Source organism: Myiozetetes cayanensis, unplaced genomic scaffold (genome assembly GCF_022539395.1).
Source record: "Myiozetetes cayanensis isolate MyiCay16 unplaced genomic scaffold, myiCay2020 scf7, whole genome shotgun sequence".
Classification (NCBI taxonomy): domain Eukaryota; kingdom Metazoa; phylum Chordata; class Aves; order Passeriformes; family Tyrannidae; genus Myiozetetes; species Myiozetetes cayanensis.
This window is the reverse complement of record NW_026087964.1, coordinates 20,453,964-20,469,911: the sequence shown is the minus strand read 5'-3', so window position 1 is coordinate 20,469,911 and position 15,948 is coordinate 20,453,964. Positions and strand designations below refer to the sequence as shown.

The 15,948-nt window shown below is 41.4% G+C and overlaps 1 protein-coding gene across 7 annotated transcripts in view; it reads left to right on the top strand.

Annotated features, from left to right (window-relative positions):
* RBM47 (RNA binding motif protein 47) overlaps positions 1-15,948 on the top strand; it is an 80,303-nt gene that overhangs the window by 44,969 nt on the left and 19,386 nt on the right. Inside the window, exon 1 of one of the 7 annotated variants that reach the window (XM_050338444.1) lies at positions 2,952-3,318. The exons of 3 other annotated variants lie outside the window; for them this stretch is intronic. Coding sequence is in view for 2 of the 4 variants with exons in the window: in XM_050338441.1 (XP_050194398.1) it covers positions 12,002-12,114 (113 nt within the window). In the remaining 2 variants the exon portion in view is untranslated. Of the gene's footprint in view, positions 1-2,951; positions 3,319-11,509; positions 12,115-13,284; positions 13,309-15,948 lie in introns of those variants that run through there. 3 more of the 7 variants (XM_050338441.1, XM_050338442.1, XM_050338447.1) reach the window with 3 other exon arrangements.

Sequence of the window (15,948 nt, the reverse complement as noted above, 5' to 3'; positions counted from 1 at the left end):
TTTACATCAGAAACTATTGTTGCTCTGCTAACCCCTCCAGGGCAGGCTGGCTCATCCACATAACATGTGTGCTGTGTCTTCTCTAGCACCTGTCATGACCCTCCTAGTCCTAAGGCACAGTTATAATTTCTCATATGCTTTTAGTTTGCTGGCAGCTCCTGAAGTGTAGCAGAGGGGTGTCATGAAACTGAAGGTGTGTCACACAGGGTCACCGCTGAATGCGGCAATCCTCTTGGAAGAGTTTCTTGCATCAGTCCAGGCAACCACACCTGGCACTAGCTAATCCGTTTAGTCTGTCCCTGGGGCCATATTTGGACTTTGTTCAGGAAGAAGAGGTTGATTCTCTCAAAAAGAAGACCCAAAAGCGAGCATTGATACAGTGTGGATGCTCAGTAGACCTGGATAATTGAGCTATCACATGGTGCTGATGTGCAGAGGGCATGGGACTGCCCTGAGCTGCTCCAGGGATCAAAGCGGGCAGAGGGTTTCTCCGGCTGGGAATGAGCAGGACACGTACCTTCCCCTGCTCTCTCACAGGTCAGATGGAGGTGCAGCACAGGCAGTGGTCCAGCACTTCCTCCACCAGGAATCTCTTCCCTCTATGCGTATCTGCAGCTCCTCCTCAAGAGACAAAAGCTAAGTAGGGGTTATGTGCTCATGTTACGGCTTGTTGAGGTTTTTTTAAAAACAAAACCCACAGTTCTGGTGGAGAGCATATATGATTAGAACCAAAAGTGTTCTTTTAAGAACTCACAGCTTCAATATAATTTTCATGTCTAATATATAATTTATAGGCCAAACCAAGAAAAAGAACTGTTCCAAAGCAAGGCAGAGAATGCACCTGAGTTGTGAGACCCCAGCAACAACCTGTGCCCCAGCTACAACAGGTGGGGCTCGTGTGCCACTCTGCAGTGAACTGCAGCATGTTCCTTTTCCTCAAGCCACATCTCCAACTGCTGGTTCCCCTTTATGAGCTGAGAACTGACACCAGGTTTTATAATACATTGTGGTCCTAGCCTGATAGGCACTTAGAGAAAATCCTAATAGGTAGTGATGGGTTCCCTTTGCTCCTATTATAAATTTTCCTGCTTTCATGCTGTTCTTTATTTTCTTTGGTAAGGCCAGTCTAAATGTGTAATTATATTCATTCTGGCTGTGCAATTGAGGAAGTGTTGGCTTTCCTGTTCTGATGAGAAACAAGAGTATTGTTTGATATTAAACAGTACATTGTTTTGGTGTTTTTGCTTCTTTTGAGTGTAAGGACATCAGAAACAAAGCCCTATAATGGGATAATAAATAAAGTGGGTTTTCCCTTTGCTAAAATAAAGGCACAGTAGTGTGCAGTACATTAGCCGTCAGGGGTTTCCAAACTATCGGGCAGACAACTCCTGAGATTGTTTCCTTGTTAAAAGACATCATCTACTCTTCAGAATTCTACCTGTCCTAGGTGTCACTTCCTTGTTTCATTAAAAGGTCAGCTATTCCTGAATATGTCTCTTGTGTTACTATTGCCTTAAAATTAGGCACTATTATAAAGAGCAACTGAAAAATTGAAAAAGATAAGAGAAAAACGATTTCTCCTTTAAGCTATTCCTCCTGTGCATTGTCCTCTTCTCGAGAAGGTGGTGAGGAAGGAAAGGTGCTCTTTCTGGAGACAGCACTTCTATGAATGAACTGAGAATAGCAAAAACAGCACCCAGGATTTTCCATACCTGTCCTCCTGTCTCAGAAGTGTAAAAATCCTTTTTTTTCTCTGTCTGCTCTAGGCCACACTTTTAGGTGTTTTCATTATTTCTTCCATGGCATTCCAGTAACTTTATATTTGTATCTGTAGTATACTTAAAGAAACCTAAATTTAATGTTTTTAAAGATGGAAGGACCATTTTAGGTCTAGGTTAAAAAATGTTATGTGCTTAATGAAATGTAAGTGCAGCATAGTCTCAGAAAATTGATTTTTACTCAGGATTAGAAAATAACTACTTTTTTGATAAGGTTTCTATGACTTGGGCAATACAGTAATTAAAGTTTGTGTCTGAAAGGCAGAAGTGGTTCTTTATGTTTTTGTTTTAAGATGTGGGTATTTAAAATTAGACCTCCCCAGGCCAGTATCCAGGCACCCATATAGTCTTCAAAGGCTCTTGAGCATGCTTAGTTCCTACTTATCCCAGTGTGAATTTGACAGACAAGGACTAGAGGATTTAATATCATAGCTGGCCAATCTATGAATAACACAACTTATTAAATCTCTTTTTCTACAATATTGCCACAGGAATGCAGAGCAATTCCAGCTCCAGCCCATGTCCCCAGCAACTCCCATCCTCCCAGCCTTTGCATTTCTCCCATGCTTCCCTTTGCACCCTGTTCTGCAGGCTGAGTGACTGCTGGGTGCCGTGGGTGCCTCACCTGCACAATGTAGAGCACTGCTGGCCACTGCTTCTCAGGGTGGAGGAAAAGTTCGGCTCTGGCTGCCTCTCCCTCAGCTGCATACAAATGTAATCTCTCAGTCAAGGCTGCGTGAACTCTGAGACCTCTCTCCGCCCTCAGGTGGCTTGGCTGCAGCTGGCCCACAGGTCCACAAATGGGAATGCGGAGATGGAAGACTGGCAGACATGGCAAAAGTTTGTAGGGCTGGGGTGGGGGCATGGTGTGGGACGATTTTTAGGAAACCAGGATGGGAACACCACACATTCAGCAAAACCAGGAATGGCATACAAGTGTTAGGATGTGCAAACAGGGAAATTAACTTGGGAAAAGACAACGAGTCTATTTATTGCCTGTTTGTTCAGTTACAGCAGCAAATGCTATTTGTCTTCTGTGCCAAAATGCACTCCCTCCCCTTCCAAATTTTACAGCAGTTTCTATCTGTGAGCTCTGAGTGTCACAGCAGCTTTACTGTTGGAGCTCCTGCTGTAAACCAGAGTGCCTTTAGCCATTTAACCATGAGCTACTGCTGGACTTTGCTCACTTCGCCGTGCTAACCTTTGGCCAGCTGAGGTAGGAGAGGAGCTGGTTGCTCTTGGCAAAACACGGTCACAAGTGTACCCAGGGAGGAACCTTTTGTAAAGTGCCCTTTAATCAGCTCCAATCATCATTAGGGGTTGTAATGATTTAGGTTCCCTTGATAGTTTCAGTAAAAGAGCATCTGAAAGCACGAGGTCTGTCCTGCTGCTTCTCCGTGACCTACGAAGTCCCTGGCTGAGGTCTCGAAGGAGTGGACGGCTGGTGCTGGGGACACGGTGTTGACAGAGGCACCGGGTGTGCGGCGGCTCAGCAGGGCACCAGCCCACTTCTGCCAGCTGGCTGAGGAACGACCTGTAGGTTAGTAACGTACCTCGCGGCGGCATTACGGTCATGGTTTTATCTCCTGTGCTATTTAGAAGGGGTCAGAGGGAGCCTGGTCGGTGAGACACCTGTTTCAGCCTCTTAGGAAGGAGTAGATGCCCTAAAACACTATGTAAGTGTTCATAGAGGAGGTGGTTATGGAAAGTCCTGTTTCAAAGAAATCTGTCTTGGTCACTAAATGCAGGAGACCGTCTTAAACTTTAGATGGGAAAGATTTTCCTTTTGTGAAGCTGACTATGCTCTGAGCACAACTGAGTAATCCTGCTACAAATGGGCAATCGCTGGAGGGTTCTGTTCTTCCAGGTTGTGCTCTCCTGTGCTGCGGAAGTGTACACAGCAGGTACAGCAACCCTCACACTGTACTCAATTGCTCTTTTCATGTTATGTTTAATCTTCTAAGGCAATCAATAACAGACCAAAAGTAACCTTTTCAAGTCTATAAAATGGTCTTTTCAGGAATAAATGGACAAAGTCAAAATATTACATTTTTTCCTCTCTGAAATGATGCAACTCATTGACTGCATAAAGAAATTACTTTTATTTTGTTGGTATCATCAATATACTCGAGGAAATTATGTGAAAGGCAATTTTAATCCACTTAGATTTCACTTTTAGCAATAACTGTTCCCAAAAGAATTGAGAATTTCCAAAGAAAAGGAATCTAAAGCCTCAGTATGACCTTAGTACTCTTCATTGTTCTTGTGGCACATCTTCAGAAAAAGGTTTTGCTTCATTTTTCAAAGGCCAGAAATTAAAACAAGGCACACCTCACCACCTGATGGTTTTATTTGCATATTCTGGAATGTGCTGTCTTGTACATAACACCAGTTTCATACCATGAAACATATGAGAAGTCAAATTAAATCCCTGAAGTAACATTGTGCTTGTCAAGTGTGATGATGTGGCACCACGAATATATTGGCTTCCTTCAGATAAACTTATACACCAACAAAATTTCAACCAGCTCTTTACATACACTCCTACACACAAGCAGAGCAAGTATTTCCTTCTACAGATAGAAAATTCAGACCTCACGAGTGATGTGGAAGTCTTAAGCATTTGGACAGGTGAAGGACAGGTGACAAACTGGTTGTTGCCACATTAATCTGTGTACTAGACAACAATATATTACATCTTCATATTCAGTCATTCTGTGCTAAATCATGTACTGGTGAAACAAGTGGGGTGAGACTGACACAAACTGCAAAAAATGTCTTCATTTTTCTTTTGGAATACTCTCCAGCAATGTAGTAGGAAGGGCAATGTCCTCAAATGTAGGTCTCTGCTTACCTCCAGTGGTGCTCTGAAGAGAGCACACAGCGCTAGAAAGGTCAGATTTCAACCATTTTAGCTTTCATGGAGACTGTAGCAACTCTTTGTATATTTGGTAACACTCTTACCTTTAAAATGTAACCTGTATGTATTTCCACCAATTAAATGTACTTCCTTTAAGATTACCTTGCTTGTTTTTAAGAAGGGAAAAGTCACTGTCCTTTTAAAGTTTTGGGAAGATTTTTAATTATTTGCTTGTTTGTTTTTGGTTTAATTTTGTTCTGGTTTGTTTGGGATTTGGGGGGTTTTGTTGGTTTTTTGTTTGTTTGTGGGGTTTTTTTTCCAAAAAAAAAAAAAAGGAGTATCTCTGCAGGATTGTGGTCATTTGTCACTCATTTAACCTCACTGATAAGCTGCAATTTCCTGTTTAATTGCAGATGTCTCCTTGCAGACAGCTCCTATCTCAGGTGCATGGTGAGCATTATTTCTGCCCAACATTTGAGGACAGTAGTTCCCATGGGTTACATCTTTGCTAAAAACAAAACATGCTGGGATGTCTTCCCTAAACCCAAAGGCAGCACAGCAGACAACCTTTTAGATGAAGTCTTCTCCTTCCCCTCCAAAACGTGGTGGCCTTTCCTACTACAGTCCCTACCTCAGGCAGTTCCAGGGTCTACATGCATCCACCCCACAGAAAATAAGAAATCTGTGAGATAAATAGGGCAGAGCTGAGAGTGCACATACTGCTCAGATGAGATCATTTTGTGTCTCCCATCCCTCCTTCAGCCAAATTAAAAGTATCTCCCTGTCTCAGGACCTTTTCATGCAGTTTCTGAATGTGAACTTAAGGATTTGATTGTTGCCAGTTTGGAAATGTCCTCTTGGAAATACAAACCTTCCCTTAGAGATAGGAAGTGTGCCTCCTGAATGAGATACACCTCCCACTTAGGTGATGTCAATGTCTCAAGACATTTACTGAGAAAGAGAAAGAGCAATTTAACTAATGGATTTAATAATTACAGCCATTCAGACCATTCTTCTCATTCCCAAATATTTTAGCTATTGTGGTCCTTGAAATCACAGACACTTTGCCTGTTTTACCTTGTCAAGTATCTATTGAGGATCTTTCTTTGAGAAAGAAGTGTTATAACAGTGGAAGTGTAGTCCTGTAAAAATCACCATCCTGTGATTACTGAGAGCTTCCCACTAACACATCCCTTGAGAACTTTCAAGTTTAATTAGGCTGGCTTTACCCTACAGGGTGCCCTGGGCAGCTCTGGCATTCAGGGATGATGCCCAAGAGCCCCACACCAGTGGTGGGCCCCAGCCCATGTGCAGCCGCAGAGGTGAGAGTGCCCCTTTACTACTTAAGCATGTTTGGTTTGGGTGGGTGATTCTACCACAGGGTTTGCAAAGTTTCTATCAATAGTCACCAGTGCTACACTTTGGCTTGGTATAGACATAGCTCTAGAGGTTGCCTGCGTTGTAGATAATATGTTTGGTGGAATAACAGGCAAATTCATCCCGTTTCCCACACTGCAGAAGCACATCTTAGACTGGCAACATAACTTAAATCACCCCAAACCAGGATGGGACACAGTGGCTTGGGAGCAGCATGCTGGCAGATGGTTTCTGGTTGGCTGCTGAGAAGAAATCTCAGCTGAAGGCAGGTTTACAGCACCCAGTCCTGCCTGCCCACAGCAAAGGTCAGCAGTGGAAAGGAGCAGACAGGATGCAGACACTGGCAGAGGAGGAGCCAGAGTGCTGGGCTGAGGTTAGGTAAGGCAAGAGCACGTGACAACATTGGGCGAATCCATGCTGGGCCACAGGGACAAAGTCCGTGGTGCCAACACACGGCCATGAGCCAAGAGATGTGACCCTGGTCCTGACTCACGGCAGCACCCACCACCAATGGGTGACTCAGTCACAGCAGCTTTTTCCTGTGTGAAGTCCCATCACAGGTGTTCTGACAAGCGCAGGGCTGGTATAAAGCTTAGTCTGCTAAACACAGACTTCTCTGAAAATGATGCCTTTGCTGTGCACGGCAGTTCAGACTCCGTTGACATCATCAAAAGTTGCTTTTTCTAATCCTGATAATAAATCAGTTTTCTGAAAAATGGAAGTTGTGAACATGTAATAAAATATAAGAGTCCTCCAGGACCTTCAGCCTTTCAATACCTACAGAACTAAAATTCACCAGCTGCATACAAACTTATAAAGAGTAGCAGTTTGCTACTCTACACTCTGATCTCTCTGAATGGTTCAGTAAGCTCCTTGCTGTTACAGAAAGGCTCTCATCTACCCCACTGTGGAATCTCATCGGCTTCTCCAGAGCAGGAGCTGTGCTGCGAAACTAGATTCAGCAGGTTTCAAAAGAAACCTTTCCCCTGTTTTCCCATGAATTTGCTCAGTGTTGTGACTCAACAAAAGCTTTAAGCCAGAAATGCTGGCAGAAGGACAAGGTCCCACCTTCTTTTTCCCCTCTGCCAGCACAGGTGCTCAGGTGGTGTGGGTGCCTGGTGCAGCCACACAAACACTTGTGGCAGCACATGCAGAGTGGCTGCAGGAAGAATGGAGTGGGACCCTACCCTAGGCAACACCAGTTTAATGTGTTTGTGAGACTGTGGTGTGAAACAGTAGGTCCTGAGCAGCCACATCAGGCTACTGAGGGCAAAAGCTTTTTCTCGTAGAGTGTTTTATTTACCCTAGGACTGAAAGGCAATTATCGTATTAACCTCCCTTGTAGATATGTCTATCCAAAACCCTCCCTGTATTTATTACAATGGGAAGCAAACATGCCACAGAAGTGTAATGGCTATGGTTATATAAAAAAAACTTCAGGATTTGCTGATTTTCTTCTTTTTTTTAATGTGCTATTTAAAATCTGTTCCACCCCATTCGTTTATTCAGTATCTGTCTTCTCAGATTTTGGAACCTAAAACCTACTTTCAGGTTTAAATAAAAGCACAACATTGCACATGGGGAAACTGAGCCTACTCTTTAGGGTGATCCTCTGTGCTGACTTTCCTTGCAGAATGACAATAAAGTGTTTGCTAAAAATAAAACAAAAACTTTGCCTAATGACAATTATTAGGGTAACTCTCACTGCCCATGAACCAGAGAAGCCTAGGATTAAAAAACAGAAGGGGAAAGCTCAAGGTGTCCCTCAACAAATTTCTCCTTGTTGAGACTCCACCTTCAGGGCTATGACTTTGTAATATCCATGGTGGGATGGGGCATTTGGCTGGCTGGCAGAGCAGACAAGGAGTCCACCTTTGAAAGGGCATTTGCTGGGAATCTTCTGTGATGTGGCAAGATAAAGGTCAAAGCATTGACATAGGTTATACATAGAAAGGGTTTTGGTGTGGAAGAACTTGTAAAGCTGTTGTCTCCAGGTGTTTACCTGGGTGCCTAAATACCTCTGAAAATCTCTTGAGACAGTATAGTGAAGCTGATTTGAGACATACAATTAGATGTATGTTTGTTGTATACTATCCACCTGAAAAAAAATGAAGTGTTGTGGTACCTGTTACTGACTCCATGTTCTCTAAAGGATCTCCCCAGGTTTTGGTCTTCAGTAGCTTAGGAAAATCAGGAAATGACAAATTCTGCTGTATCAACTCACATGGTGTAAGAACAGGTGTAAAAGAGTGTTACTCATTTAAATAAAGTGGTGTTGTCTCTTTAGACCTTCAAATAGGCAATAAAATGGATCCATAAACATGTGGGAACCTGTTCCACCAAATACAAAGTGGTTTTGTTAAAAAGAGAAGGAAATGAAAGAAGGCGGGGGGAATGCTGTCTGTTACATGATGAGATCCTAATTTTTGTGGCTATGTTATACCTGATAATGGGCTTATGTGTGAATATTCTGATAAACCATACAGACTTTCTGAGATTGAGATTAGAGACCTTGGTGGTCACTCTTAAATTCCTGTGACCTTTCAGTGAAATATTTTACTTGGCACATTCTCTTCTCATTACACTGCAGTCTCTCACTAGTTTTTGAAGACCAAATAAAAACATAAATGCTAACCCACTGCTCTCTCCTTACTCTCCCTTCTCCTTTCACTTGCTCATGTCTGCACCATTACATGATGCTAAGCTGCCATCATGAAATATCTACTGAAACCTGTTTACTATCATGATCAGAAAAAATACTCACTCTCCTCCAGACAATGACATCACCCCAATAAGATGATGAGGCTGTGGTCAGCCTCTGGATCTCTCAAAACATTTGGGTTTGATCTTTCTAAAAATCTCAGAAAGCAGATCCAGTGCTTTACTAGTGCATGTCATCATATTGAGGACCCCAGTGCACCCCATCAGGAAAGGCACTTCATGTGTCTGATTGTAGAAGAGAGACAGATGATGGGAAGCACACCAACTCCTCGGGAGTCTTTTCTGCATCAGGGAGAAGGTTTCCATTGACAGGCATTAGCATATTCCAGTGAATCTCACTTTTTTTCTTAAAATATCCAGCTTTTTCTATTACTGTATTCAGGAGAATAATTATTTAAGAAAAACCTTTCACCTACAATCCCACCACAAAAACAAATAAAAGGAAATGGAAGGTTTATGGGAAACATGGGCATGGTCTGTACTGTTCCCTTTCACATCTCTTGGATTTGGCCCCTGCTTCACTGTCAATAATCAAAAAGATAAAACAACTAAATATTTGCAAAATTATTGCTTACATAGGGTGAGTTTTCACCATAATAGCCAACATTAGGAGAGAAGTTGTGTTTATATTCTTACATCCAAGCAGTGGATGCTGTATGAGGAGAGAAGCATGTGGTGTATACAGAATCCATCGGTTTCTTCTACTTGAATGGCTCTGACCTTAACACTTTTCCACTCTGCCTTAGGTGTCATCATAAAGATGCATGAAAAGGTGCATGAAGAGTTCTGCAATCATTATGACCACGGTATGCATGAAGTCAAAAGAGATGAGGTGCCTAATGTTAGGGAAAGCTGGGAGATGCACTTGCAGAATTCTGCCCAACTTTCTTAAGTTTCTCATAAAATTACAGCCTGCAGGACAAATTAATATATTTTTAAATTCTGCCACTGGGGATGCTAACGCCTCAGAATAACCTGCACCTTGATCTGCTGAGGTTCATTGCTTTAAGCAATAGCAGGAAAATAGCTTGAACTCTAACAACAAGCTGCAGCTAAAAGTGAAAGTATGAAATGAAAGCCAAGTGTTTGAGCAGCCTCGTGTTATCCTAATTGACATGGTATATTGAAGAGCCTTCTAAAAATCATCTTGCTAGCATCAATGCTTTTTCATTCCACTTACAAAGAATAGTCTTCTCTGGACATTTAAGTTCATGCACAATTGCATGGGCTGGGGGGTTTTTTTGCATTTTTTTCTCTTCTCTTTCAGCTAGGCTGTCTGCACAGACCACATGCAACACAGACAAGCTCACTTTACAATGTTTATGGTTAAAAGTTTGGTTTGTTTTCAAACAGAAAAATGCAAAGCAAGAGAAAGATACTGATTTTAAAAACCAATTAATCTGGTGAAATTTTGCAAATTCATACCTGCTGAATTTTTTATACTTACTTCCCTTTAGAGATCAGTGGGATTGAGACATGGATCTAATTGTGGCAGAATCTCCTAGATTTTATCCCAAATTTGGAGACTCATTCCTTCCATAGTCTTGGGCAAATTTCTTAAATTTCTATGCTGCAGCTTCCCTACCTTTAGGGAGTACCTGCTTCTCTGCAGCTCTTGTAGCTAACATTTGCAGAGATGAATTCTAAAGCTGAAAGACTTCAGTAGATCAGGACTGCAGGCACTTTGGGACTTGGATCCAGGCTGCAGGTGTGTTTGTACAGTGCCTAACACACCACAGCCAGAGCACAGTGGATAAACAAGTACAAAAAGCCAGAACAGCAATCACCTGTTGGTTTACAGTGTAAGTAGAGCAGCTCTCCTTCCTGTTCACTCACAGAAACTGCCACAAAGATACTTCTTTTGCCAGTCTTCGCCATATTCCACATTTCTCTCTCTAACCTGGAGCTTTCTAGTTTTAGAACTCTTATGTCTACACTCGTTGACTCCCCTCCCCCTCTTCCCTATGGACGAACCTCTGACTTAGCAGCATAAGGATGTCTCATGTTTTACGTGCCCAGACAAAAGCATTCAGAGGACAAGAATAAATTATTATGTAGAACCATCTTACACAAACTGCCAGTGCTTCCTCTGCAGAATCCACTCCAGTTTATGGTTTGTCATTGAGAGGTTAATACACTTGTCCTTGCACATGGGGCTGCCCTGAGGTTGTTGCCTGTGTGCTGCTGTTTGGACTAAGCTTTACTTTATGGAGAGGGGAAAAAAAAAAGGAAAAAGAAAGGAAAATAGGAATGGCAATACCAGTAAAAACAACTAGAAAAGGACTGAAAGCTGTAATTGTTTTGCTTCTGCAATGTTGTTTGCTTTTCACCTCCTTTAGGCAGTGTCCTTTCCCTGAAATTAGCCATCTTCCAAGGCATGCCCTGCTCCCTCTTCTCCTGCCGGCTGGCTGTGCACACTACTTGCCAACCAGGCAAATCCATCAACCAAAGAGTGTTTCGGAGTGGTTCCTCCTCTTGGCTGCTTGAGAAGGTGTGTTGTTTGCTTTGCCTAAGTGCTCCTGGGGCCTAATGCTCCGTTGTTATGTACAGACCATTTCTGCTGCCATGAATCATGTTTTACCACCCCTTTGCTTTTACTTTTGCACCGGGTGCTTTTTTTTCTTTCAAGCAAACACATTGGAGTTCCGTGTTTACCGCTGAAACGGTGCATGTCGGGTACACAGCACAGGCTGAGTTATTCCTACTGTCCCTGTGCTGACATGATCAGTAAATCTACCTCTCACTCCAGGAGCTGCAGACCCTTTGTTTTTCTTACAACTAAAGGTAAATTGATTCAGTATAGACTGAAATAATTTTGCCAGACACATATAAAGAAAGAAAAAAAATTTTCACTGAAAAAGCCTCATGCCATCAAGCAAAATATGCCCTTTTCTTATCTTATCTGTTGTGAGTAACCCAAACTATTTGCACAACGCCTTGTGCTAGGAAGGAGTTGTTTGTACATGTTTCACTCCCTTTTTTCCAAGTTTTGAATTTTGAATGAAATCTTTCTCTTTAAATTCCTCCTACCTGCAAAAATGTTACAGTTTCTCTTTCTTGTGCTTACCTGAAGGTTGGACCTAGCCCTCCCTTCGTTGCAGATGGTTTTCTATTAATCTTCAAACCACTTTGGAGAGCTCTCTGTGTCTGGCAGCACTAACATCCCCTCTCCCTCCCGTCCCACCCACTTAGCCTCAGCCTAAGAGCCCTTAACAAATGACTCCCAAGGAATTTAAATGGCTAACGCTCGCTGGCCAATAAAGAGATGCATAAACTGTATAACCAGGTTACACGGCTTTTGCCATTAGGAAGAAAGGTTGCTCGGGCAAAGGCGCAAGTCCTCTTAACCTGTTGCACTTCGATCGCAGGACCAGAGAGGTAAGGGAAACCTTGTTTGCTCTGTAGGGCTTTTTATCTGGTTTTTATTTATCAGGGAGTTGAGACCAAAAGTTTGTCATCATCAAGGTACTGGTTTGGGGTTTTGCTTTCCTTCAGAGGGTCCTAAGGAGTTATTTGAGGAGGAAGTAACTGCTTGTAAGCTTGAACTAAGAGATCAACATGTGAATATCTAAAAAAATTTGCATAACAAACACCAAAGCAAACGTGTGAACAGTGAAAACTAAACTGCTGATATTTTAGACAGAAGAAAACAAAATCATATTTCAAAGATATTTTTTCTACTACCTTAAATTAATGAACTGAAAGGTAGCCAATTACAACTGCTTGCCGTTGTGTTTTCAATCAGTCTGTCTCTGCCATTGTCTGTTTGTGCTGCCTGGTATTTTGTTATGTTTTTTCAAGAGACTGACATAAAAAATCAAACTTTAAAAGTCGATTATCAGTTTGTGGTACAAAATTTGGGGCTTGTGGATTGAAGGTGTCCAGGAAAGTTAAGCAAGCTGGGTATGTATGCAAGTATTATTGATAGCAATGAATCTATGTAACTCATTCTGCATACTAAAAATTTGATAGCATTTTAAGAATATCTACTTGTGGTATTATTCTATTCATATTCTGCTTAAGCAACATGGGGAATGTGTAAGACTTGTATATGACACTGGACACGTGACACTAATCTGTTCACGCTTATTTATTTATTAATTTATTGTTTTACTGGGGTCAGTGCTGATAACAATAATGAATTTTGAACTTAAACTTGAAAAAAATGTAGATGTTGTAAGGTTCAATTAAAATCAATGACAAAAATGTCAATTTGCACGTACACCAGATGCAGCAGCTGTATATAGTGGTGTCCTGTCCTGAGCTAGGTGGGATTGAAGCCATGCTTCAAAATGTGTGTGTAAAGGGCTCCCTCACTGTTTGCACATCCAGGCTTGCCATGGATGACAGCCAGTGCTCAGAGCATGTGAGGGATGTCATGGCAAAATGTTACTGCCATTCCTTGCAGTGCACCATGGACAGACAGGCTGGGTTGCAGAAAGGGCATCTTTTTCAATCATATTATCACAGCTGATCTCTGAAAGCCTTCACACCCAATGCATGGTCCACAGTGGTGCCTGTTGGTGTTAGCTGATGATGTTGCACCAAGAACCTTGCCATTGTATGAAAGAGGTGAGAAAGGGTTTAATTAAATTAACATGGTTAATCTAACAGTGCAAAACATGTCCTTTTTGCTTGTCTGACTGTCTATTAAGAGCATGTTGTAATATTGTTGGTTTGATTATTTTTCCATGTGTTTCTCATATGCTGTATAACCAAGATTAGATTATGTGTTGTATAAAAATAAAGTTAACAAAGCAGTAGCCATTCTGCTACTCTTTTTAATAATTTCTATTCAATTCTGCATTTCAAGTCCATTCTTTGCTGAAGAAATTATATTGAATCAAATGATCCTTGTCTTCTTTCTTCAGCTTTTAATTAAAAAAAATAATTCCAGTTAAGGTCAACAAAAGGTGATTTTCAAATTATATCTGTCTCAAATCCCACTCCTTTTCTGAAGCGAACAGAAATTTCATTTCCAAACCATAGGTATTTCCAACTGAGCTGTAATTTCAGTAGACTTATGTTGTCTTGAATTAACCCAGTGCAGGAGTGGTGGCCCCTGAGAAAGTTCCTGCCTTGGTTAAACATTTTTTTTTGTTGTTTATAATATTAACCCTAGGCACAGGTAACGAGTGCTGGAAACCTCTTCCTTGTACTTGTAAACCTGGTTTCTCAATTTCAATCCAACGTTCAAAGGTCTGTACAAACTTCTTAGATCAGAGGTCAGGTACAAATTGCTGCACTTTGCAGCTCCTTTCTGCCGATATGACAGAATTTCATAGCAAAGACGATTGACTTCCATCCCCCTCTCCTCCATGCACGGGCAACGCCAGGCAGTTAAAAGCGTGATATGTACAAGTCAGCCATTGGTACCTGAGTTTAATTAATAACTAACTGGGTTTCAGTGGTGCAAGGTGCGTATTATAAAAAGGGTCAAATGTCAGTGCACAAAGGGAAAAAAAAAAAAAAGAAAAACAAAAACCCCAGCCACAGACTAAGGCAAATGCTTTGAGTTTAATGTACTTTCAGCAGCCAGCATTCACATCCCAACTGTGGTTTGCTTTATGCTGATTTTCATTTCGGTGACCTGAGGGGGAGGGAACATGTTGAGCCACTTTCAGCTTTCCCTGGAATCTTGGCATCCTGCTAAAAGCAGATTTGCAGGTTGGGCCCCCCATTGTTGCAGTGTTCACGTGGCATACACAAAACTGAGAATGTTGTAATAAAAATAGTGCATGAGATTAAGGCAAACTGAAGAGTCCAACGCTATTTTTATTGTAATAAATTTGATTTAATATGAACAGGCAGGATGTGTTCTGTTTCGCTCTGGGATCTCTGGAAGAGTTAGCTGAAAAGGTTTGATCAGAAAAACTGAAACGAGAACTGTAGTTTGTGAACTTCTTTAGATACTATTGGTTGCACTGTGGGGTGGAATATATTACTGTAATGTTTATGTAGACAGACAGATAGAGTGTTCTGTGTTATAACAACAAAGAAGCTCATTCACACATACCCCTACTCCAGAGTTCAGCAAAGCCTTTCACAGACATTTTCAGTGATATAATTAAATCACTGTGTTCATAGTAAGATTTTTCTTCAAAGGGACAAGAAGTGAAATAGGTGAATGTCTTATCTTTCCTGTGTAATAATTAACAGATGAGTCTAGTTGTGGTTTTGTTATTCAGTTGCAGAACATTGTTTTCCCTATCTTTCTTATGGCAAAAGTTTGTGAACTCCTAGTCCACCTTGAGGGAAACACTTCTCCCTTCCTAAGTAGAATGCTTTTTAAAAGTTAATAAAAGGAGGATACACTTATCTGTATCAGCATCTCTGCTGAAAACAGAGTTTAATTGTTTTGTGGTAAAGAAACACTGCAAAAAGTTTTCCATGAAGCATGGCTCATCCAAAATAGGAAAGACTTGTTACATACCAAGTGACTACATTGAACTTTATTTATATGTCACACATTTTCCTGTCTGACCATGGTAATAATAGCCTATGTTGACTAGACTGAAATATGGAAATTTGGGAAGAAGGGACGGGTTGTGCTGTTTCCTGATTTAACTGATAAGAGTGATTACACAAATCATCTCTCATCTTCTAAGCTTTCCTCAACATCTGGCTTCAATACCTTGCAGGGTAATAACTTTAGCCTCAGCCAGTGACCAGTCCTGTTGAAATAGCTGAGAGTTATAGAATTATTTTGAAATGGACTCAGTAAAAGACAGAGCTGGGGCAAACAGTACAACATAGGGGTTGCACAACTTTTTGGACAAAGTTCTAAATGACTTACAGCAAAGTGCATTATAAAATTAGGGAGGAGACTGGGTTTTGCTTACCCAAACTTCCTTCAGAAGTGGTATAAGCTGAAGTGGCTAGCTTGGCACTGCAGTAGCATAAGAATACTCAAGAAACACGCTTGGCATTGACAGAATTCACATTGTAGAAGCAGAGCCATGTTGGTAGGATGCTCTAGGTGCTGGTGGTGCTTTGGTACATAGATAATTTTTCACTCTCATAATGGCAAAACCATATATGCACGAAAACATTTTCACTTGTGATCATCAGAAAGCAATGGTAAGAAGCACATCTAGGCTCAGGAAAGTTTTCTTACTTTATTACTTGAGGTGTCATGGGAAGAACACAAAGATTCTGCTTGCAACTGTAGGGAGAAAGTTCATGTGGCCAAAGCTAAACTGTAGTTGAAGC